At 39.0% G+C, this 23,586-nt stretch overlaps 1 protein-coding gene and 1 non-coding gene across 3 annotated transcripts in view; both read right to left on the reverse strand.

Annotated features, from left to right (window-relative positions):
• FANCC (FA complementation group C) overlaps positions 1–23,586 on the reverse strand; it is a 234,682-nt gene that overhangs the window by 72,864 nt on the left and 138,232 nt on the right. For both annotated transcript variants that reach the window (XR_004249867.2, XM_032164588.2), the window contains exons 5-6: positions 8,136–8,246; positions 7,178–7,242 (exon numbers count right to left, since the gene is read on the reverse strand). Coding sequence is in view for 1 of the 2 variants with exons in the window: in XM_032164588.2 (XP_032020479.1) it covers positions 7,178–7,242; positions 8,136–8,246 (176 nt within the window). In the remaining variant the exon portion in view is untranslated. The remainder of the gene's footprint in view (positions 1–7,177; positions 7,243–8,135; positions 8,247–23,586) is intronic.
• On the reverse strand, positions 8,584–8,687 carry LOC116476055 (small nucleolar RNA U13). The gene has a single exon (XR_004250125.1). It is a non-coding gene; the product is annotated as a small nucleolar RNA U13 (small nucleolar RNA).

Below are 23,586 nucleotides of genomic sequence, written 5' to 3' on the forward strand. Positions count from 1 at the left end.
GTTAAAGTGAGCTGAGATCGCACCATTGCACGCCAGCCTGGGCAACAAGAGCGAAACTCCATCTCAAAACAAAAACAAAAAAACAAAAAACCCCCCAAAAAACTAACCATACCCATCTATGAACATGGGATATCTTTTTATTTATGTCTTATTTAATTTCTTTTAGCAATGTATAGTTTTCACCATGCAAATCTTTCACCTCCTTAGTTGCTTATTCCTAAATATTTTCTTCTTTTTGGTGCTATTGTAAGCAGGATTGTTTTTAAACTTCCTTTTTGGGTTGTTCTTATTAATGTATGGAAATGCAACTGGTTTTGTGTGTTGATTTTGTATACTGCAACTTTGTTGAATTAGTTTATTAGTTCTAACAATTTTTTGTGTGTGAAATCTTTAAGGATTATTAACATATAAAATCATGTCATCTGTGAACAGAGACAATTTTATTCCTTCCTTTCCAATTTGGATGGAAAGAATTTGGAGCATCTGTTGACTTTTATTTCTTTTTCTTGCCTAATTCCTCTGACAAGGACTTCTGATACTATATTAAATACAAGTGGTAACAGAGGATGAAGATATCCTTGCCTTGTTCCTGATCTCAGAGGGAAAACATTCCCTTTTTCACCACTGAGTATGATGTTAGCTATGGATTTTTCAAATATGGCCTTTACTACATTGAGGTCATTTCCTTCTATTCCTAATTTGTTGAATGTTTTACCATAAGTGAGTGTTTTGTCATATGCTATTTCTGCATTAAGATGATCCATGTGGTTTTTGTTCATCATTTTATTAATATGGTGCATTAATGTGATTTTTGTATGTTGAGCCATCCTTGTATTCAAGGAATAATTTTCATTCAGTCATGGTGTTTATACCTAACTTTTTAACGTATTGTTGAATTCCCTTTTTGCTGAGAATCCTTCCATCATGATTCATGAAGGATATTAGTCTGTTTTCTTGTAGTTTCATTGCCTGATTTTCGTGCCAGGGTAATGCTTGCTCACAAAATGAGTTTGGAAATGTCCCCTCTTCTTCAATATTTTGGAAGACTTTAAGAAAGACTGGTGTTAATTCTTCTTTAAATGTCTAATAGAATTCTCCAGTGAAGCCAGGTTTTTTCTTTGTTGGAAGGTTCTGAATAACCAATTCAATCTCTTTACTAGTTGTAGGTCTGTTCAGATGTTTTTATTTCTTCATTATTCAGTCGTGTAGGCTGTATATTTTTAGACATTTATTTATTCTAGGTTATTCAATTTATTGGTATATAATTGTTCATAGTAGTCTCAATCTTTTTAATTTTTGTGGCATCAGTTTTCATTTCTATTCTTTGATTCCTGATTTTTGCTATTAAGTCTTCTCTTTTTTTCTTAGTCTAAGGAATTGTCAATTTTGCTGATCTTTACAAAACCCCAACTCTTAGTTTTGTTTTTTTCTATTCTCTATTTATTTCTGTTCTAATCTTTATTAGTCTCTCCCTTCTAACTTGAGGTTTAGTTTGTTCTTTTTCTAGTTGCTTGAGGTGTAAAGTTAGGTTTCTGATTTGAGATCCTTCTTATTTTTTTTTTCTTCCTTCGAAAGCATGTACACTTTCTTTTTTAATGTAGGCATTCACCACTATAAACTTCCTGCTTAGAACTGCTTTTGCTGCATCCCATAGGTTGTGATATGTTGGGTTTTCATTTTCATTTGTCTCAAGTTATTTTCTGTGTTTCTTGTAATTTGTTCTTTGATCCACTGGTTGTTTAAGAGTGGGTTGATTTCCACATATTTGTGAATTTTCCAGTTTTCCTTTTGTTATTGATTTCTATTCCCTTGTGGTCAGAAAAAAATAGTTACCATGATTTCAGTCTTCTTAAATTTGTTAAGACTTGTTCTGTGGCCTAATGTGGTCTTTCCTACAGAATGTTCTATATGTGCTTGAGAAGAGTGTATATTCTGCTGTTATTGGGTAGAATGTTCTCTGTATGTCTATTAAGTCCAATTGGTCTATAGCATTATTCAAGTTCTGTTTTCTTATTGGTCTTCAGTCTGGTTAATCAATCTGTTATTAAAAGTGTAGTGGTGAAGTCTATTATTATTGTGTTACTGTCTCTTTCCCCCTTCAATTCTATTGGTATTTGCTTTATATATTTGGATGCTCTGTTAAGTGCATATATTATTGTAATTGTTGTATCTCCTGAATTGACTCTTTTATTATTACATGATCTTTTTCTTTGTCTCTTTTGATAGTTTTCTGATATAAGTATGGCTATGCCTGCTCTATTTTGGTTGCCATTTGCATGATATCTATTTTTCCATCTTTTCATTTTCAGCCTATGTATCTCAAGTGAGTCTCTTGTAGCTAGAATTTAGTTGATCTTGTTTTCTGATCTATTTTGCTACTCCACGTCTTTTGAATGGGGGTTTAATTCATGTTCACCTAAAGTAATTACTGATAGAGAAGGACTTACTATTGCCATTTTGTTGTTTTCCATATACCTTGTAGTTATTCTGTTCACGATTTTCTCTTATTCCCTTCCTTTGGGTTTCATTGATTTTTTTCATAGTGACATGCTTTGATTTCCTTCTCATTTTCCATTATGCATCTCCTACAGGTATTTTCTTGTTGTTACCATGGGCATTACATTAAACATTTTAGAGTTATAACAACCTAACGAGATAACTTCAATCACATACTAAAACTCTACTCATTTACATTTCCCTCCCCAGTTTATGTTATCAATATCACAAATTACATCCTTTTCTATTTTGTATCTATCAACACAGTTTAATAGTTATTTTTATGCTTTTATCTTTTAAGTTCTATACCAGAATTAAAAAGTGATTTATGTACACTCAGCCCTCTATATCTATGGGTTCTGTATCCATGGATTCAACTAAATCATGGATCAAAAATATAGTATTTGCAGGATGTAGAACCCAAAGATTGATCGTTTGTATCTGTAAGTTCCATACAGTTTACTGTGGGACTGGAGCATCTATAGATTTTGGTATGCATGGGAAGTCCTAGAACCAATCCTCTCTGGATACCGAGGGACAACTGTACTATACAAACAGTATAATAAGATTTTGTGTTTGTCTGTATATTTACATTTATCAGAAGGCTTTATATTTTTGTACGCTTTCATGTTGCTGTCTAATATTCTTTCATTTCAACTTGAAGGACTCCCTTTAGCAATTCTTGTAAGGCAGGTCTAGTGGTGATGAACTCCTTCAGCTTTTGTTTATCTGGGAATGTCTTTTTTTCTTCATTTTTTGAAGGATGATTTAGCCCAGATGCAGTATTCTTGGTTGGAAGGGTTTTTTGTTTTGTTTTGTTTCCTCCCTGGCTCTTTGACTGTATCATCCACTCCTTTCTGGCCTGTAATATTTCTGCTGAGAAATCCACTGATAATCTTCTGGAACCTTCCTTGTACATGACAAGTCACTTTTTTCTTGCTGCTTTCAAGATTATATCTTTAACTTCTGACAATTCGATTTTTGTGTATGTTGTTGTAGGCCTCTTTGGGTTCATTCTTTGGAGTCCGTTGAACTTCTGAAATCAGGATATTCAATTCCTTCCTAATATTTGAGCAGTTTTCACCATTATTTCTTCAAATAAGTTCTCTGCCCCTTTCTCTCTTATTCTAGGACTCCCAAAATGTGTGTGTTGTTCCATTTGATGTTGTTCCACAAGTGTCTTAGGCTTTCTTGACTTTCCTTCATTCTTTTTTCTTTTTGTTTCTCTGACTTAATAATTTCAAATGATTTGTGTTTAAGTTTTCTGACCCTTCTGTTTGATCAAGTCTACTGCTGAACCCCTCTAGTAAGTTTTTCAATTCACTTATTGTGGTTCTTTAGCTCCAGAATATCTGTTTGGTTCTTTTCTAGTTTCTATCTCTCTGTTGATATTCTCATTTTGCTCATGTATTGTTTTCCTGATTTCATTTAGTTGTTTATCTGTGTTCTCTTGTAGTGCCTTGAGATCCCTTAAGACAATTATTTCAAATTCTTTGTCAGGTAATGCATAGATCTCTGTTTCTTTAGGGTCTGTTTCTGTAGATTTATTTTCATCCTTTGATTATGCCACGTTTCCCTGGTTTACTTTGTGTCTTGTTATTTTTGTTGTATTTTGTACATTTAAAGAAACATCCACTTCTCTCAGTCTTTATCGACTGACATGGTACAATGGAAGGCTTTCACCAATGGACCCGGCTGGAGATTCTGGAGGTCCCTCAAACCTTTTCCAGGGATATATCTTCTCTGGACTCATGCATGTGATTTCCAAATTAGAGGGCTTTACTGGTTTTTCAAGAGCTCCTAATCTCCCCCTCCCTCTAGTGTCCGTTTGTGGTATTGCAGATTCTCCAGTGCTGTGAGTCAGGCAAGACAGATATCAGTCCCTCTAGTAGGCCCCTGAGAAGCCAAGGGCTTCTCTTCCCCTCCCAAAGAACAGGTCATGAGCTAGGTGCTTTCTCCCAATTCTGTTGAGCTATGCCTGCCTCCATCCACAGCACTGTCAATTCCCCAGTGCTACCACAAACCACTAAGCTTTCTTTTGTTCTCCATGGCCCCAAGGCATCAAAAGTAGTCTTCCTTTATCCGCAGTTTTACTTTTTGTAGTTTCAGCTAGCCATGGTCACCCGTGGTCCAAAAATATTAAATGAAAAAATTCCAGAAATAATTCAAAGGTTTTAAATTGTGCACTGTTTTGTTTGAGATGGCACCTTGCTCTGTTGCCCAGGCTGAAGTGCAATGATGCAATCTCAGCTCATGGAACCTCCACCTCCCAGGTTCATGTGATTCTCCTGCCTCAGCCTCCCGAGTAGCTGGGACTACAGGCATAAGCCACCATGCCCAGCTAATTTGTATTTTTAGTAGAGATGGTGTTTTGACATGTTGGCTAGGCTTGTCTTGAACTCCTGAAATCAGGTGATCCACCCACTTCGGCCTCCCAAAGTGCTGGGATTAAAGGCATGTGCCACCACACCTGGCCTAAACTGTGTACTGTTCTGAGTAGCATGATGAAATCTCATGCTGTCCCACTCTGTCCCATCTGGAACATGAATCATCCCTTTGCCCAGGGTATCCATAATATATACACTACTTGCTCGTTAGTCACTTAGTAGCCATACTGGTTGTCAGATCAACTGTTACAGTATCACTGTGCTTGTGTTCAAGTAACCCTTATTTTATTAATACTTAATAATGACCTCAAAGTCCAAGAGCACTGGGGCTGGCAATTTGGATATGCCACAGAGAAGTTGTAAAGTGCTTTCTTTAAGTGAAAAGGTGAAAGTTTTCAACTTAATAAGAAAAGAAAAAAACCATATGCTGAAGTTGCTGAGATCTATAGTTAAAACAAATCATCTATCTGTGAAATTGTAAAGAAGGAAAAAAATTTGTGTTAGTTTTGTCGTTGCATCTTGCATGGCAAAAATTACTGCCATCATATATGATAAGTGCTTAGTTAAGATGGAAAAGACATGAAAGTTGTGAGTGGAATATATAAATGTGTTATGATTGGTGGCAATCAGGTTTGGTGCTATCCGCAGTTTCAGACATCCACTGGGTGTCTTGAAATATATTCCCTATAGATAAGGAGGGATTACTGTATGCGATTTCCTCATCAGTGCTCCCAGTCAGTAGAGACAGAAATCAGTTCCTCAGTCTGCTCCCTAAAAAGTGAGAATGTTGAATGCACATTCCACTCTTCTTTTTCCCTCCCAAGGGAGAGTAGCCACAAGCTGGGTTTTTCCTACCAATCTCACCAAGCTGCCAGACCTGGAAAAGGGCTATCACGGTTGACATGAAACAGATTGTTTAATCAATTTCAATGTGGCTATTCTAGACTTTGAGTTTGCCTGCAGTACTGTGACTTCTTAATTGGTTCTGTAGTTCTCATTATAATTTTTTGGGATGTATGCTATAGTTAAGTCAATGTCTCTACTGGGAAATAAGGTCTAGGACTTCCTATTCTGCCATCTTGCTGATGTCATTCCTGAAGAACTCCTTTAATGTTATTATTAATTCAGTTATATCCCCTGCTCATTTCTATAATGGAGTGTTTGCCTCTTTATGATTTATTTTTGCAAGTCATTTCTATATTTTGCATTCTGATCCTTTGTTTCTATTTGTTAACAGATTTTAAAAAGTATTTTGTTTATTGTCAGCTGCTTTTAAAAAATTCAACTGTGATGCATATTTTGGGAATTTGGTGTAGGGAGTACATACACACTGCACTGACTGATTTTTAAGGTCTTTTTAAAATAAATTTATAATTACATAATTCAAAAGATCCATCAGTCAACATTCACCTCACAACTAAATCCAAGTCTTTACCTGACATGTAAATAAATAAATCTAAACACTCTCCATGTCTCCTATAGTTCTTCTTACATTGCCAAATCCAACACAATGAAGATTTTCTCCAGTGTTTTCCTCTAATAATTATATAGTTTAAGGGTTAGGTGCAAAGGATTCCTAAAGGTTGAGGACAAAGACAATTTCTGATGGAGCTTGAATTAGCAATAGCTTTACAAAAAAAAAAAAAAAAAATCACCAAGTCCCTCAGTCCCAGATTCTCTTGGTTAATGATACGTCAAAAATGAAATGCCCACCAATGAAAACTGGGATTCTTTTACAGAGTGAAGAAACATTTGAAATGTGATTAATTGCCTTTTAATTTGTCTGAATCTCTTTGATTTGTTTAGTCTAGATTTTGGAATATCATGTTTCTTAAAATAGGGCATATGTTCACATCAAATGTTGCCTTGTAAATATCGTGTGTGTGTGTGTGTGTTGGGAGCAGGAGAAGGCAGAGCCAGGGCAGGCTAGTGTGAGAGCACACACTTGCATCTGTGCACATTCTCTTCTTGCAGAGTGAGCAATCCCAGGGTAAAACTAAATACTGCTCTTTCTTTTGTGCTCCCTACTGTGTATGTAGGGCTTTTTACCTAATGGGCCCACAAAAGACATTGTATGATTTACTTACTGCTCTGTGAGAGTTGAGAAAATACTGATTTTTAAAAGAGTTTGAAAAAACTCACCAATTTGCTATGTAGTCTACTAAAATAATCTTTCTATATAAAATACAATCATAACTGAACATCCATTTCCTATGAATTGTAAAATTTTCCTCTCATAACCAAACTGATACATTTTGAAACATGAGAAGAAGGATGTTTAGTTTAACACCTACCGCCTTTGAGTGTTAAATCCATTAAGATGATTCTCTCTGAGTTCAGACGCTAATGATAAAACCATCTGTAAAACAAAATCAGTTGCAGGTTAACTCACGCTGCAAACAGGATTACATCAGTTCTATTTTTCTTGGTGTGAGTGATATTTCCGTTGAGATTCCCCCAACCCCCATCTTCTCATGTTTTATTCTGTCAGAGTGAAAAGGAAGCAGTGCCATGTCACATTTACTAATAACTGGGATTTTATGTTTAAAGTCTACAATTCTGCATTCCTATTTAAGCAATGAACAACAGACAGGTCAATAATTTCCTAAGAATTAAAACCAAATTCATTTAAAGAAAAGTTAGTTTATTTCTTCATTTAAAATTCAGTTCATTTGAAAAAAAAAAAAAAGTTGTTCTTGTACAAAGCTTCCAAAACACCAGAATGGTTAACAAACATAAAAAATCTCATAACATTTTTTAGAAGAGTTACATCAAGACTATAAGTTAAAATTTCTCACATTTGGCTATAATTTAAGCCAGAAGAAAACAAAGCTTTAATATTAAAAGGTAAATATGTAAAACTATGTATTGAATTTTCTGTTTTGCTTTAACAGAAAATCCCAATCAGGTTATTTGAAATACAAGATTCGTTCAACAGTACAAGACTGTGTTTATAATAGCTAAGAACAGCTCTTCTCCCAAACATCTCTGAGTGAATAAGTGAGATGTGTCCCTAGAAAGAGAGGCTGATTGGTTGGTTTAGGAAAACCCTTCCTGGTTTCCTTCTTTCTCATAACTTCCCATCTCACATTTCTTCCGTACATGGCCATTAAGTCTGCCCAAGGTAAGAAGAGATAAACAAAGAAAAGTTAAACATCTCTTCTGGAGGACTGAAATATTTCCATTTACTCTTTTTGCTGATGGCACATTCAGCATTAAACATTTCAAAAGTGACAAATTTTAAATACTCACATTTTTTAGCAAACCAGGATAGTAATCTATAGGTGCATACCCAAGACCTTGAGTGAAAAGAGCAACTTCTTTATCAAATCTGAGTGCTGAAAGTATATGAGATAATACACCCTAAAAAACATAAACAGAAAAAGTTAACTTCTTTAAAAGTGAATACAAGTGCCTTTTATGTACAATGCCTACAATTTATTTGTACATGGGGGTGGTCTCTATGAAACAAAAAAATCTGTTTGTCAAAGTACCCAATTTACTTTGATTCAAAGTGTAAAAGAGAAATGTTAGCATTAAAGTTAACACATTAAAAAGAAGTCAACTTAAACAAACATTAGCAGTGAAACAAAAATATATATCATGAATGAGCAGTGTTTTACCTATATTAAGAATGGAATCTTTATTGTTTTTCAACTCAGTAAAATGCATTTAACAGAGATGATAATTTTTCTTTTAAGGTCAGATGGGTAACGTGCTGATGTCATACAAGGTTCGAGGGTAGCACATCGCACACACGTGTGTGAAACACCCAATCATCACGCTCATGAACTACAAAAGGATCCAGATATTAGAACTTAATATAAGATAGAGAACACATCACAAATCAGTAGGGAAAGGACAGATTATGTAATAAATGGTGCCTCAAAAACTATTTGTAAAAAGAAAAAAAGAGTCTCACCGGGTATTATTCATCAAAATATACTCCAGTTTAATGTAAATCAAAGAGATAAATGTAAAAATGAAATAATACACAAGAAGAAAACATGAACATTTTTCAAGTATCTGAATGAGAAAGGACTCGGAGAACTGAAAATCCTGGGAGTAAATCATCAGGGAAGAGGCTTGGCTGTGCTCAATAAAAATAAAATCTTGTGTTTACCAGAAAAATAATATGAGCACAAACTAAGAAGAATGTTAACAACAAACAGTACAGATTCTATGTTATCAAATTAATGTACAAAATATGACAAACACTAAGACTGTAACAATGAATATGAACAGATAATTCATAAGAGAAAATACAAACAGCTAAGACACACATAAATGTTCATCCTCCATAATCAAAAAAGGTAGGGTAAAACACCTGTATGGCACTTTCACTTAATGAATTCAAGTTTTTTACAGACATGAATATCTAATGCTGTATGGGGTTCTATGAAACATGTACTCTGTGTGAGCTCCTGGAGGAATAGAAATAGGGTCTTCTATACAAAGTGCAGTTGTGAATGGCACCAAGGCGCCCAAAGTGTGAGCAGATGCAACGCAGCCCAGAACCCATCATGAAGCTTGGACTTCCAGGGGTGTGTCTGCCTAGAGGTTTGTCACCTGAACAAAGACAGATTACGGGCTAACAGAGGCCCTGCCTTATAGAAAGCAACTTGAAAAAAATATATTAAATGTCTTCGAAATATTCAGAACCTTTGATATATGTGGCATACATTTAAGGAAATAAATACAAACATGATGACAGGAACTATGCTCGAAGATGTTCACTGTAGTGGTTATTTCTCATATAGTAAAAATTGTCTAACAGCAGAGAATGATTAGTATCCTTATATAGTGGCTCATTGTAAGCCACTAAAATGTTTACAAAGGGGCCAGGCACGGTGGCTCACACCTGTAATCACAGCACTTTGGAAGGCCGAGGCAGGCAGATCACTTGAGCCCAGGAGTTCGAGACTAGCCTGGGCAACACAGAGAAACCCCACCTCTATAAAGAATACAAAAAAATTAGCTGGGCAAGGTGGTGCACATCTGTGGTCCCAGCTACTCAGGAGACTGAGGCAGGAGGATCACTCGAGCTCCAGAAGTTGAGGCTCTGCACTCCAGGCTGGGAGTTGAGAGTGAGACCCTATCTCCAAGGAAAAGAAAAGTTTATGAATAACTTTAATAGTATTTAAAATGGTTATATTATACTACTAAATGAAGAAAGATGTAAAATGTTATACTCAGAAATGATCTCATCAATATAAAAATAATCCATAAATGAGAATGGAAAAACAATGGAAGAAAATATCACTGTCTTAGTCCGTTTGTGCTGCTATGACAAAATACCTCAGACTGGGTCATTTATAAGAGCAGAACTTTATGTCTCAGTTCTGGAGGCTGGGAAGTCCAGGACCAAGGAGCTGGCAGGTTCAGTGTTTGCTGAAGGCTTCCAAGGTGATGCCCTGTTGCTGTGCCCTCTAGAGGGGACAGACACTATGAATGCTGTGTCTTCACATGGTAAAAGGGACAGAAGGGCAAAAAGGGCCCAGGGCACTCTCTTCCACCTCTTATAAAATCACCAATCCCATTCATGAGAGCTCTGCCCTCATGACTTAATCACCCCCAAAGCCCCTCTTAATATTATCACATTAGTGATTAAGTTTCAACACATGAATTTTAGAGGATATATTTAGATCACAGCTATCACCAAATGTTGGCAGTTTCTAGGGTGGTGCTAGAGACTCATAATAGTACCACCCTAGAGACTGCTAACATTTATATTAACACTATATATATATATATTTTTTTTTTTCCTTCTTCTTTCTACTTTAGTACGTTTCCTAGCCTCCCATACATGTATGTGCTTCTTTTAATACCAGGAAAAATATTTTTTGAAAGAGTTTTATTTGGAAATATTTGATCCTTAAAAAAGTCCTATACTGCATTTTGTGATAACACATTACGAGATAAAATGAATTTGCATCTGTGTATATAAATGTATATATGTAACTTCATACACAAATACTTGGAGATGACAGTCTAATCCAGGGTGGAGGCTAAGGGTGGCTCAGTGATGGGCAGGCAGGCTCCACAGACCCGGGACGACAAGCATGTGGCACACATACCAGTGACACTCTGGGTGGTTACCATTATCATGGTGGTCATTTCAATTTCATCATAAAGTATCTCATACATCCAAAAAGATACAAAATATTATGTCAAATTCCACAAACCTTCAAGCTTAATCATTAAACATTAGAAATACAGAAGAAGCCTTCTATGCCCTCTTCCCTTCCCCATCATGATTCAACAGCAGTCCCTACCCCTGGGGGAAACTCTACCCTGAGTCTGGGATGCATCCTTTTGTGCAGATCATGTACTTTCTCCCTGTGAGCTCAGAACTGCCTCCGTATCCTTAAAAGAGAATCCAGGCAACACTCCTAAGTCATGTAAGTGGAAACCTGCCATTTCTACACGACATCCTATCTACAGTTTTCAAATTAGAATTGCAAGTTAACAAAGTAGCTTTAAAACATTACTACTCAGTAGAAGACGTTCATGATTAATAAAAACAACAACAACAAAAAAACCCCAGCAATATGTACTACATGATTTACAAAAAAATGAATCCACTGGAAAGGGGTAAAAACAGGAACCTTACAGAGTTAGAGTGAACCCTGCTTAAGGTAGAGAGAAGGATGGGGCCACTTGCTTGTTATTGCTTTTTCCCTCTTTCAGTTCAAATCTGCCCCAAATACAGAAAGCAAACAGGAGCTGACCATAGCCCCAAGAGAGTTCGTCTCCATGTTGGTGGTGTTCTCTTCCAACACCAAGTGCAATCTGTGAGAGAGAGGGGGCAGCCATGGCTGGGCGGGCAGAGTCAGGGAGCTCAGGTACAAGCCAGCATGCCATCTATGGAGGGGCGATGGTGCTTACTGCCAGCTGCGCTTACTGCTGGACTCTACTGAACTTGCGAAGGCAGAGGGTGGGGTCTGCACAGCAGGGAGAGCACTTGGTGCTCTTAGCAAGCCAGGATGGGGCCTGAATCCCCAGTGGGGTGCAGTGCAGATGTTCTGGGAAAAGGGAAAGCCCGGCCAGGTCTGGCCAGCCATATGTCAAATCCACGCGGAGGTGTCCAAGTCAGACCCAGGCAGTGAAGGGAGGACTTGGTTTGGAAACTAGGTGGGCTCCAAGTCGGCAGCAGTCTGGGTTTGCACAGAGCAGGTCAGTCTGATGCTAGGTGAGGGGAGGACAGTGTCAGAAGAATGCAACCTTCTGCTCAGGAACCAGACTTTTGCATTCTATGTAACACTCATTTAAAGCATTTACTACACACCAGAGGCTGTTCTAAGCCAATTACGAATAGCAACTCATTTAATCCTCACAGCCTATGCGTAGGTAGTGTTACTGAATCTGGGTTAAAGAGGAGGAAATCAAGACAGTTTAAGCAGCCTGCCCAAGGCTAGTTATTTACTCTATGGCCAAACCTTATAATGAACCTCCCTGTATCCACTGTCCATGAGACTGTTGGGATAGTTTTTAACAATGCAAATCTGAATGCTCTCAGTCTGAGACCCTTACAGCTTCCAGTTACTCTTACTGTGAAGCCCAAACTTCTCAAAGTGAAGCAGCCTGGCTCACCAGCACACCCCACACCCACCACCAGGCTTGACTTCTCCTTACTAGCCTGTTTGCGACCCTGGAGGGCCACAGCCTTTTTGGGCCATCAGGACTTTAGTATGTCCAATCCCCTCTGCCTGGGGAGCTCTCCTATGCCCCTCACTTGTGAGAATTGATTTCTTGAAGGAATTCTAGCAATTGTGACAACTACAATTTACCAAGTGCTTACAATGTGTGAGGCACTATGTTCTCTAAGTATGGCATCTCACTGAAAACCCCAGGTTCAGTTTTTAATTAAATTGAATTCGGCAAAGTTTCAATTAAGCCACAGGTGGCTACTGTTATTATATATCACAATCCCCCCTTAAAAAATTAAAGCGCAAGGGGCTACAAACCCGGTTGGGATGGAAAGTAATGTAGTATGCAATTGAAGGAAACCAGTTTTGAGCAGTAACAGCTAAGGGTCAGTTAAGATTGTAGATGTTAAACAAAACCATGCCCAGCCTTTCCCCTAACCCACAGCCTCCCAGAAGCACTCACACCCTGGGCCTGGGACTAGCTCATGGAGGGTGACTTCCCAATACTGCATGAGCTCCGTCTTGACATTTGATAGATTCAGAGGGTGAGATGAGAGATTGTAAATAATTCTTAAGTACTGTTTAAAATAGCCACAAATAGTTCCCTAGATACTACAGTCATGTATCACTTAGCAACTCGGATACATTCTGAGAAACGCTTTGTTAGGCAGTTTCTTTGCGTGCAAACATCACAGAGTGTACTTACATGAACCCAGATGGCTCAGCCTGCTGCACACCTAGGCTACATGGGAGAGCCTATTGCTCCTGGGCTACAAACCTGTGCAGCATGGGACTGTACAGAATACTGTAACATTGTGATCTAAACCTATCTGAACATAGAAAAGGTACAGTAAAACTATGGTATAACACTGAAAAAATGGTACACCTGTATAGGACACTTCTCATGAATGGAGCCTGCAGGACTGGAAGTTGCTCTGGGTGAGTAAATGGGGAGTGAATGTGAAGGCCAAAGACATGACTCTGCACCACTGTAGACTTTATAGACACTATACACTTAGGCTACACTAAATTCAAAAAAACATGTTTCTTTCTTCAGCAATAAACTATTCTTAGCTTACTGCAACTTTCAAATTTGATAAACCTTTTTTTTTGGTTGAACTTTTGGACTATTACAATCCATGCTTTGCCTAAAACACATTGTACAGCTGTACAAAAATATCTTCTTTCTCTATATCCTTACACCATAAGCTAAGCTTTTCTATTTTAATTTTTAAATATTTTTTTACTTTTTAAACTTTTTTGTTAAAAACTGAGGCACACTGCCACCCAGACACTTGTCCTGGTCACTTCAATCCCTGGCTCGCTGTTGTGCTGGTATGAATGCAAACCCCGCTCTCTGGCTGCCAAGCATGCATGTGGCCAGGACAGCAAATCAAGCATTCAAGCTCCAGGCAAGAGGTCTTCTCAGGTTCCCAAACAGGCTTTCCAGAATTTCCCCAAGATACTGAGACTCAGCCCCTTCAAGGCCTTGCTGCCAAAGACAATCAGAGAGGGGATCGGGAAGCCGTTCAGACTCTCCAGCCCAAGCTTGTCAGCGCAGAGCTCAACACAAATTTGTAAACTTTCTTAAAACATTATGAGATTTTTTTTTGCTTTTTTTTTTTTTTTAAGCCATCAACTATCATTAGTGTTAGTGTATTTAATGTGTGGACCAAGGCAATTCTTCCAATGTAGCCCAGGAAAGTCAAAAGATTGGACACCCCTGCTCTAGCCTCTTCTGTAGTGAAAATGGACTTGTACCCAAAGAGGCAACTCACTGTCCACAAGGACACCATCCCAGATGCTGAGCATCGACCTCCTGCCTCCCTGTAACAGACCTTATCTGAGTCCTGTCAAAGCCCACATTGTCCTCCAGCCTCTAACGTCCAGACATGTGCCAGAATAGCCCCTCAGAACTGTCTTGATGAGATGGGACAAGGGGTGGTGGAAATCCAGGTTCAGAATGGCTGCCTTATCCCTCCCTTCTGAGAGGTCTGTACCTGCTGGTTGGAGCCCTCACTCCTTAGGAGGCTTGGCCCATGTCCCAGGAAGTGCCCCCTAAAAGGACCTTCTGGTCTCTTCCTCCTCTGAGGGGAGCACCCTGGAATGAGACCCTCTGTGCTAGGGAACACGACTTCCATTCGCACAACCAGGCTGACTGGCGCCCTGATACCCGGAGGCAGGAAGAGACGCAGGATCCAGCTTGTGTCTGTGCATCTGTGTTTCTCCAGCTGTGGTGCCTATGCAAACAGTGGAACCCCAAAGAACACTGGGTGGTCAACACACAGACACGGCACCCAATAAAAGTATGTAAGGTTAAGCTGAATAACAGTATCATATAAAAATGTTACTTAATTTTATAAGAAAACTGAGTTAAATTTTGTAAGGGCATTAAAATATAATTTTAATAGGAAGCTATGAAAATTATCTACACTTGTTGTACAAATGACTGAATTTTGTGTAACTCTGTAAAAGCCACTTATGGGTGTAAAGAGGGGTCTATCACTTACTTTATAAGACATCGACTTCCAAATCTGTGGTGTTTTTAACCAGGGCTCTCTGGTGATACTAACATTTCTTAGCCTGAAGGAGCATTTCCATGGAAACCATAATAGAGATTTTGCTAATTTTGGATTAAAATAATTATAAAATTGCTTGGTTGGTTTATGCTCTTGTTAACCAAATGCTCCTACAGATAGCATATTGCATATGTGTTTTGATGTGTTCTTTCATCTAAGGTCAATTTCCCTTGGTTTATTCATCAAATTTTATTTACTTTAGATAAAATAGATCTTGTAGTTAGCATCTGCTCTATGAATCTGTACTTTCTTAGAAATACAAACTCTCACACAAAACCCCAACCTATTTTATCAAAATCTGACCTATTTCATTAAAATCTGGATTGAAAATAATATTTCCAGGTGATTTACATACACATTAATGATTGTTACTAGCTCTGTCACCCAGGCTGGAGTGCAATGGCACAATCTCAGCTCACTGCAACCTCTGCCTCCCGGGTTCAAGTGATTCTCTTGCCTCAGCCTCCAGAGTAGCTGAGATTACAGGTGTGCGCCACCACGCCCAGCTAATTTTTGTATATTTAGTAGAGATGGGGATTCACCATGTTGGCCAGGCCGGTCTTGAACTCCTGGCCTCAAGTGATCTGCCCACCTCGGCCTCCCAAAGTGCTAGGATTACACGTGTGAGCCACCACGCCCAGCCGATACTCTATTCTTAAGAGGATAAAAAGTTATATGGGTGTACTGATTTGTCAAAAAGGTACAGTAAAGATTATACATTTCAATGCACATACATCTTATAAAAATAACAGAAAATAATAATAAAGGGGTGGGGAATGAGCTGAAATATAGATGAAGCAGAAATAGCACAGGATGAGTAGTTGTCGAGGCTGAGTGTCAGGTCTATTACACCATTTTGTTTATTTTGTATATGTTTAAAATGTTCTGTAATAAAACACTTGTATAAAAATACAAAGTTTATCTATAACATTAGCTCTTAAGATTTTGGCTACCTTTGGAGAGGAAGAAGGAAGAAAGTGGACGTCAGAAGCATGAACAAGGCTGATTCTATCTTGTGGTTACAAAAATGTATTTGCCTTGTAATAATTCACTGAGCTTTATCTTAATGCTTTATGCATGTAATTCTGTATGCATATTACGTATCAATAAAAATTTAAATATTAAAGAGAAAAACTGAAGCACATACACATTAGCTAAGTCCTACACAGGGTCAGGTAATTAATATCACTGTCTTCTCCCTGCACATCTTGTCCCATTGGAAGGTCTTCAGGGACAATAACAATAACATATGTGGAGCTGTCATCTCCTGTAATAACAATGTCTTCTTCTGGAATGAATCCTCCTGAAGGACCTGCCTAAAGCTGTCTTACAGTTAACATTTTTTTTTTTTTTGAGACAGGGTGTTGCCATGCTCTCACCCAGGCTGGCGATCACAGTTCACTGCAACTTTCAACTCCTGGGTTCAAGCAATCTTCCCGCCTCAGCCTCTCAAGTAGCTGAGACTGAATAAGCTGAGGCTTATTTTTTAATTTAATTTTATTTTTTGTAGAGGCAGGGTCTCCATATGTCACTCAGGCTGGTCTCAAACTCCTGGCCTAAAGTGATCCTTCCGCCTTGGTCTCCCAAAGTACTGGGATTATAGGCATGAGCCACCACATCTGGCCAACTTTTTTTTTTTTAAAGTAAGTAGTACACTCTAAAATAACAACAAAAACTATAGTATGTTAAATACGTAAACCAGCAACATAGCCATTTATTATTATCAAGTAATTATGTACTATATATAATTGTATGTGCTATCCTTTCCTATGACTAGCAGCACAGGATGTTTACCTAGAATCACCACAAACACGTGAACAATGTGTTATACTACATTACAACACCTATGATGTCCCTAGGTCACAGACACGTTTCAGCTCCATTACAATCTTATGAGACCACCACTGTACATGCAGGCTGTTGTTGACCAACATGTCATTATAAGGCACATGATTAAACTTCCAATGTCTGCATTGCACGAGCTGACTTTAACATATAATGTTCTGGAAAAATGAAAATGTAGTATCTCACTTATCTGCAAGGGATACACTCCAAGACCCTCAGTGGATGCTGGAAACCTTGAATGGTACCTAACCTTTCTCTCTCCTCTCTCTATATACACATACACACACACACGTACACATTGTGTGTGTGTGTGTATATATATATATATATATAAAAAACAAAATTACATATTTTAATTTACGTCTTTTTTCCATAATTCCCTAATATAAGTGGCTATGAAGTGCCACAAGAGTTTTTTCCCTGAATAAAATAAGTGTTAAGTCCTAGAAACAACATACAGTGGCCAGTATATAGTTACATAGTTTTCAAACAGACACCTCAAACTTTGGTCCTCTAAATTTTCATTTTAAAGTAAACTTAAATATTGATGAGCATTTCTCATTGCTAAGAATAATTTTTTTTTTTACTGCCACCTAGTGGTAAATAGTCTAAACACAAAACCATTAAAGATTAGGCATTGGCTCTTAGACAAAAATAAATTCCTATAGTCATATAATAATAGGTTCTTTTTCAAATGCTGGCAGAGCGATCTTGGAGATCCTTTACTCTAACTCCATCAGTTTACTAATGAAGCACTGAGTTTCTAAATATACAAATCAGTATTTAAGAAAAGGACATGGATATAACTGAACAGGTTCAGACATAAAGATGTACAGATATTATCACCCTGACCATTGATATAAAATCTTTCATGGGTAGAAAGTACGGGAACTAACATGGCTGTATCTAAAATGATTTTAAGCCCAATTTTGATTCATGTAAAAGTTAAGAATGAAACTCTGCTCATGTGTGAAAAGCCATTGAATATGCTTAGATCATGCGGGTGAACTTTCCTAAGAAGGGGAGTTTTAAATAAAGCAGAGGGAAATCCACTGCCCTTGCTTTTGGGTGCTGTTAGTTGTCCTTGCCTCACTGTATCTGCTCCCTCATGTAACAGGCAGCACATTCACAGGCAGGTTAGGAAAGCTGGAGCAATGGGCTGTGGTCTGGAACATGGTCTGGGTGTGGAGGAAGGGCTGTGGGTTTTGCTCAGGCAAAGGGCTAGGAGAGCCAAACTGTGGTCAGTATTCTCAAACTGAGACAGAGCACATATATTATGCTTCTCTAAACAATTTCTTCATCTGATCATTAAAGTCTTTTAGAATTTCCACCACTTTGCTCTCCATGGCATATCTCTTTATACAAAATATACAAAAAAAAAAAAAAAAGGTGTTGGCCGGGTGTGGTGGCTCATGCCTGTAATCCCAGCACTTTGGGAGGCCACGGCGGGTGGATCACGAGGTCAGGAGATCGAGACCATCCTGGCTAACATGGTGAAACCCCGTCTCTACTAAAAATACAAAAAATTAGCTGGGCACGGTGGCGGGTGCCTTTAGTCCCAGCTACTCAGGAGGCTGAGGCAGGAGAATGGTGTGAACCCAGGAGGCAGAGCTTGCAGTGAGCCAAGATCGCGCTACTGCACTCCAGCCTGGGTGACAGAGCAAGACTCCATCTCCAAAAAAACGTGCTTATAAATAGGGATCCCTTATTTATTCATTCAACAAACATAGGTTGAGGATGATCTGCTTTCAAGCCACTCTCCTGAGACCACTGGGGTGAGAAGCCCTGCAGCCTGGTGAAGGGTGCTGCAGGTGGGAACAGCCATCACGTGAGCCAGCTCGCTGAGTGCTCGAATGACTCTTGGTGAGGCAGCCACTGTGGGAACAGAGCAAGGAGAGATGAGTTCCAACTGCTGGGTTTTAGGGTGCTCCCAAAGACAATGGAATCTGAGCTGATTCTGAGGGCTGGGGAAGAAGACGAAGCGGAGGAGGGAGAGGCGAGGGGAAGAGAGAAAGAATGCATGTGTGATGTGGCTGGGACAGGGGAAGGTGACTGGGGAGGCAGTAGAGAAAAAAGGTGGGAAAACCTCTCCTGTCACTCCCTAAGGCTCCCGGCCCCCACTCCAGCCTGTCCCTACATGGCCTCAGCCTGCCTGGGCAAACTCACTTCCCCTGCCTTTCTCTTTCATCCCTGTGACTTGGTGGCATCAGACTCCTGGCTGGTCACCAAATTCACCCAGCCCCTTCCCACCTCCAGACCATTTCCTTCTTCTGAGAAACCCAACAACCTCCCCGCCCCCATCTCTAGCTGCCAAAATCATACCCGTCTTTCAAAATCCACCTTTCTCCAGGATTCCTGTTCTAGTTCTTGACTGGGCAAGATGTTGTTCTGGAGTCTCTGTGGTTCCTCCCTTGTGGTTCTCTCCCTGCACCTTCCAAGGTCACCTTGCAGTGTAACGGTGAGCCTGCTCTCCTGTGTCCACCGTTAGCATGCAGGCGCTCCATGGCAGGCACTGCCTCGCTGTCCTTCACATTCCTAGCACAGCTGTGAGCCACACAATAGTCGTTCAATAAAGACCAGGTGAGTCAAAACCAAGAGCACAGATTGCTCTCTTACAGCTAGTGAAGAACATAATCGCTGCAGGATTCCCTTGTGATCTCGTTATAGGAGAACACAAGTCTTCTTTTTCACAATTTGCTTTCCTAAGTTGCAGGTCATAAAATACCCACAGAATACTGGGAAAACATGACATCGCTATGTGCTTTTACTTCAAAGACATTAACTCATGTTCGTAACACTGACCAGAACCTGTACACCGATGAGAATGTACTTTCATTGGCTAAGGTGTTGCTTTGGTGCCACTCAGCTTGCAGTAACCTTCGGGTGCTGGGATTAGAACATCCAGGACGGACAGGAAAAGCAGAAGCAAAGGAACATCTTTGCTGAAAGGGGTCCTGAAATATTCAACCTCAGCTGTATTTAAATAGAAGTTATAATGCATATCTACATATTTAAAAACACTTTTTTCCTGCAAACCTGGTTAGTAAAACAAAGCTTTTGTTAGTTCCATCCGATACACTCAATTATTTTTGGCCCACCAAAATGTATTTCTCAGGTATAACTCGGTGTGTTTAACCTCTTTCCTTAAACCAGTCTATTCAGTCCCGGGCCTGTGGCCATGCTGCCATGTCGAATACCTGGAGGGCTCTCTGATCATGACCATATAAAATACTTGTGCCCAAATGCTGAATTAGTTGCTTCTCCTCTCCTCCTCCTTTTTAATGTTCCCACGGCATTTTATGTAAACATCTAGTAAAGCATTTATGTTATTATACTGGAATTGTTTGTTTACTTAATATCAAAATGCCCAAATTGACTAAATTACCTGCAAGTGACTTGTATTTTTCTAAATTAAATACCATGGTGAAAATTGGCCAATTTTCTTATAACACAATTTTAAATTATCACGTCCCCCGCCAACAAAGACAAACTAGAAATTAGAACAACTCATAAGCACCACCTACATTTACTTCACTAAAAAAGGAAAGAAATGTCCTCTACAGAGTAAGATGCACCACCACTCCCCAGCAAAGCATTACATGACAAGACAGCAAAGAAGATTCGTGTTACAAAACTGTTAAAAATACATGTGAAAGGTCTGCATAAAGGAAGACCTTGTGATCTTAGCAAGAAAAATTCAGTGTCACAAAGATGTCAGTTCTCTGGCATAGAAACTCAATGCAGTACCAGTAACAATTCCAAATAGGGTTTTTGGTGGAACTTCAGAAGCTTTTCCAAAATTCATATGGAGAAGCAAAGGGCCAAGAACAGCACATGCTAAGGGAAAGAAGAAAATTATAGAAATAAACAGGCAGCATGATTCTGTTTATATAAAGTTCAAAAGCAGGCACTAAAGGAGATATGGTTCACGGATACACACACGAGTGGTAGACGTGCAAATCCCTCCAATCACCTCTGGCTGAACGTCCTAAAGGTACCAAGTACAGTAAAGTGAATCAGATACTTCCCACTATCGTATTCTGTGCCTGTTAGTCTGAAGCCACCTATAATACTGAGATGTCTCAGGAAGAAAATATTCTTGTAACATGGTTTCACAGATAACTCTTTTAAAATCTGAAATCCTTAATATCTGAAATGATAAAGAATTTCTTTCCATATTATGACATACAGTGCATACCCACTGGCTGGTGATAAAACTATTACAGAAATAAGATATAAATTGCTTGAAAAGGTATTTGGAATTTTGTAAGATAAAAAGTATTTTAGTCTCCTATTTCTTTGTGACTTACAAATTAAGAATTAAAAGATATTCCAACATGCAAATAGCACTCTTCATACTAGAATAATCTACAATCGAAATGCAGAAGTCAGTCCTAAATTAAAGGTATGGTTTTACTTTTAATTCTTTCCGAAAATCAGGCATGTTTAAGTTAATTTAAAATTATTTTGAGAAAAAAGGAGTAATTACCTTTATTACATATATTCATGTTAATGCATCCTTTAGTGAAGTAATAATGAATGGTTGGACTTCTTTAGGCATGAAGACAGTCTAAGCTTAGGACCTAGACCTTATTTCCTTCCAACACAAAAATGGCAGTCTGAGTAAATTAACCTAAGCAGTGACACAGGAAACAAATCATGCCCAATTCCCAACCCTGAACCCAACAACTTGCTTCCAACAATGAATGGTCTTCCTTATCACTCTTATTAGGGCACGACAGATTCCATCTCACAGATCTGCAATTACCATAGTTCCTTTTCTTTTAATCCAGTATTTAAACCGTTCAATGATTTCCAGTTTCACAGAATTCATATCTACCTAAGCCTAAGTGGACAAAGTGTAATTCAGCGAACAATTCCCCACTGCAGGAAAACTAACCATATAAAACATGTTTTCGGAAACACTTGTCCCCATTACATGGTTAGGAAGCAAAATTCAACAAGTAGTCATTGACAATTTTGCCTCTTACATAAACCACACTTTGAGATGTATAAAAGTATTGCTAATTTCAAATCAGAGAAGAAGCCAAGTCTAATTAATTTTTCCTCAGAAAATCTGAAATCTTACCATATGTTTAAAATGGACTTATTATTCAGCACTTTTTTTTGCTTTTTAGGAGATGGGCTCTCAGTATGTTGCCCAGGCTGCTCTGGAGCTCCTGAGCTCAAGGGCAATGTTCACACCTCTGCCTCTCAAGTATGCACTTTGTGGGTGGGGCCCTAGAATCTGCTTCTCCAACAGGAGCACAACTCACCCCACTGCACCAAAGGTTGGTGTTGATAAACTACATATTGGTCAAGCCCCTTAATAAGACTGTTGAAACACCATTAAGATAAGTAGGTTTAAACCAATCACATTTTCTCAGTGCTGCCACCACTGATATTTTGGGCCTGACAATTCCTTGTTGCAGGGGCCTGACCTGTGCATTCCTGCCTTCTACCCCCTCAATGCCAGAAGCCCCCTCACAAGTTGTGACAACCATACATGTCCCCAGACATTGCTCAGATCCCCTCGGCAGCAAAACCGCCTCAGCTGAGCAGCTCTTGTTTAAACACACATCCATTTTTAGAACTGAGTTTGGATTACAGTTTTTGAACATTCATCTTGTCTCTAGGATAAAGATGAATATTACCAATATAAAGGAGATTTGTGTGGCTAATACAGAAACACTCTGGAGTAACTATCATGTGAAGAAAGCAAGTCATATAATACAGTCAGCATAATTCCACTTATGTGAAAACAAACGTAAAAGTTATTTCCATATATAAAGGCAAAGAAGACTACAAGAATCTGCACAGCCCACTGATATCAGGTTACTTCTGAGGAGGCTTTTGAGGTTAGGGGGAGACTGCTGTGCTTGGACTGCTGGATTTTTTTTTTTTTAGAAACTGTATTGATGTATTAATTGTGTAATTAAAATAATGAAAGAAAGTTCATGGAGCTTCAAAGTTAAACAGACTCTGAGTCCTAGCTAGTGACCTTAGGGTAATTTTATTTATTTTTATATTGTTATTATTACTATTATTATTTTTCTGAGCAGAGTCTCACTCTGTGGCCCAGGCTGGAGTGCAGTGGCACAGTATCGGCTCACTGCAACCTCCGCCTCCCAGGTTTGAGCGATTCTCCTGCCTTAGCCTCTCGAGTAGCTGGGATTGCAGGCGTGTGCCACCACGCCTGGCTAATTTTTGTATTTTTAGTAGAGACAGGGTTTCACCATATTGGCCAGGCTGGTCTCAAACTCCTTACCTCAAGTGCCTTGACCTCACAAAGTGCTGCGATTACAGGCGCGAGCCACTGTGCCCGGCCTTAGGATAATTTTCAAAAACAGTGTTAGGTCTCCTCAGTTTCCAATTCCATAAAACGTAGATGATAAAACTGACTTTGAGGAAGTTCACAGAAGTGAGTGAGGCACGTGCATGGGAAGCAGTGAGCATTACGCGCTCCCAGCACGTCTCCCATTTGATGCTGCTGTATCTGAAGTCGCAGTTCGGATGAGCATGGAATATAATCTGAGAGCTGCGTAACCCCAGTTCCTGGGTTCTGGATACCTCTAACCTTCTCCCTTCTCCCTCTTCACGGTCACGGCCAAGGCCCACCTCCTGCCCTCT

Source organism: Hylobates moloch, unplaced genomic scaffold (genome assembly GCF_009828535.3).
Source record: "Hylobates moloch isolate HMO894 unplaced genomic scaffold, HMol_V3 SCAFFOLD_10, whole genome shotgun sequence".
Classification (NCBI taxonomy): Eukaryota; Metazoa; Chordata; class Mammalia; order Primates; family Hylobatidae; genus Hylobates; species Hylobates moloch.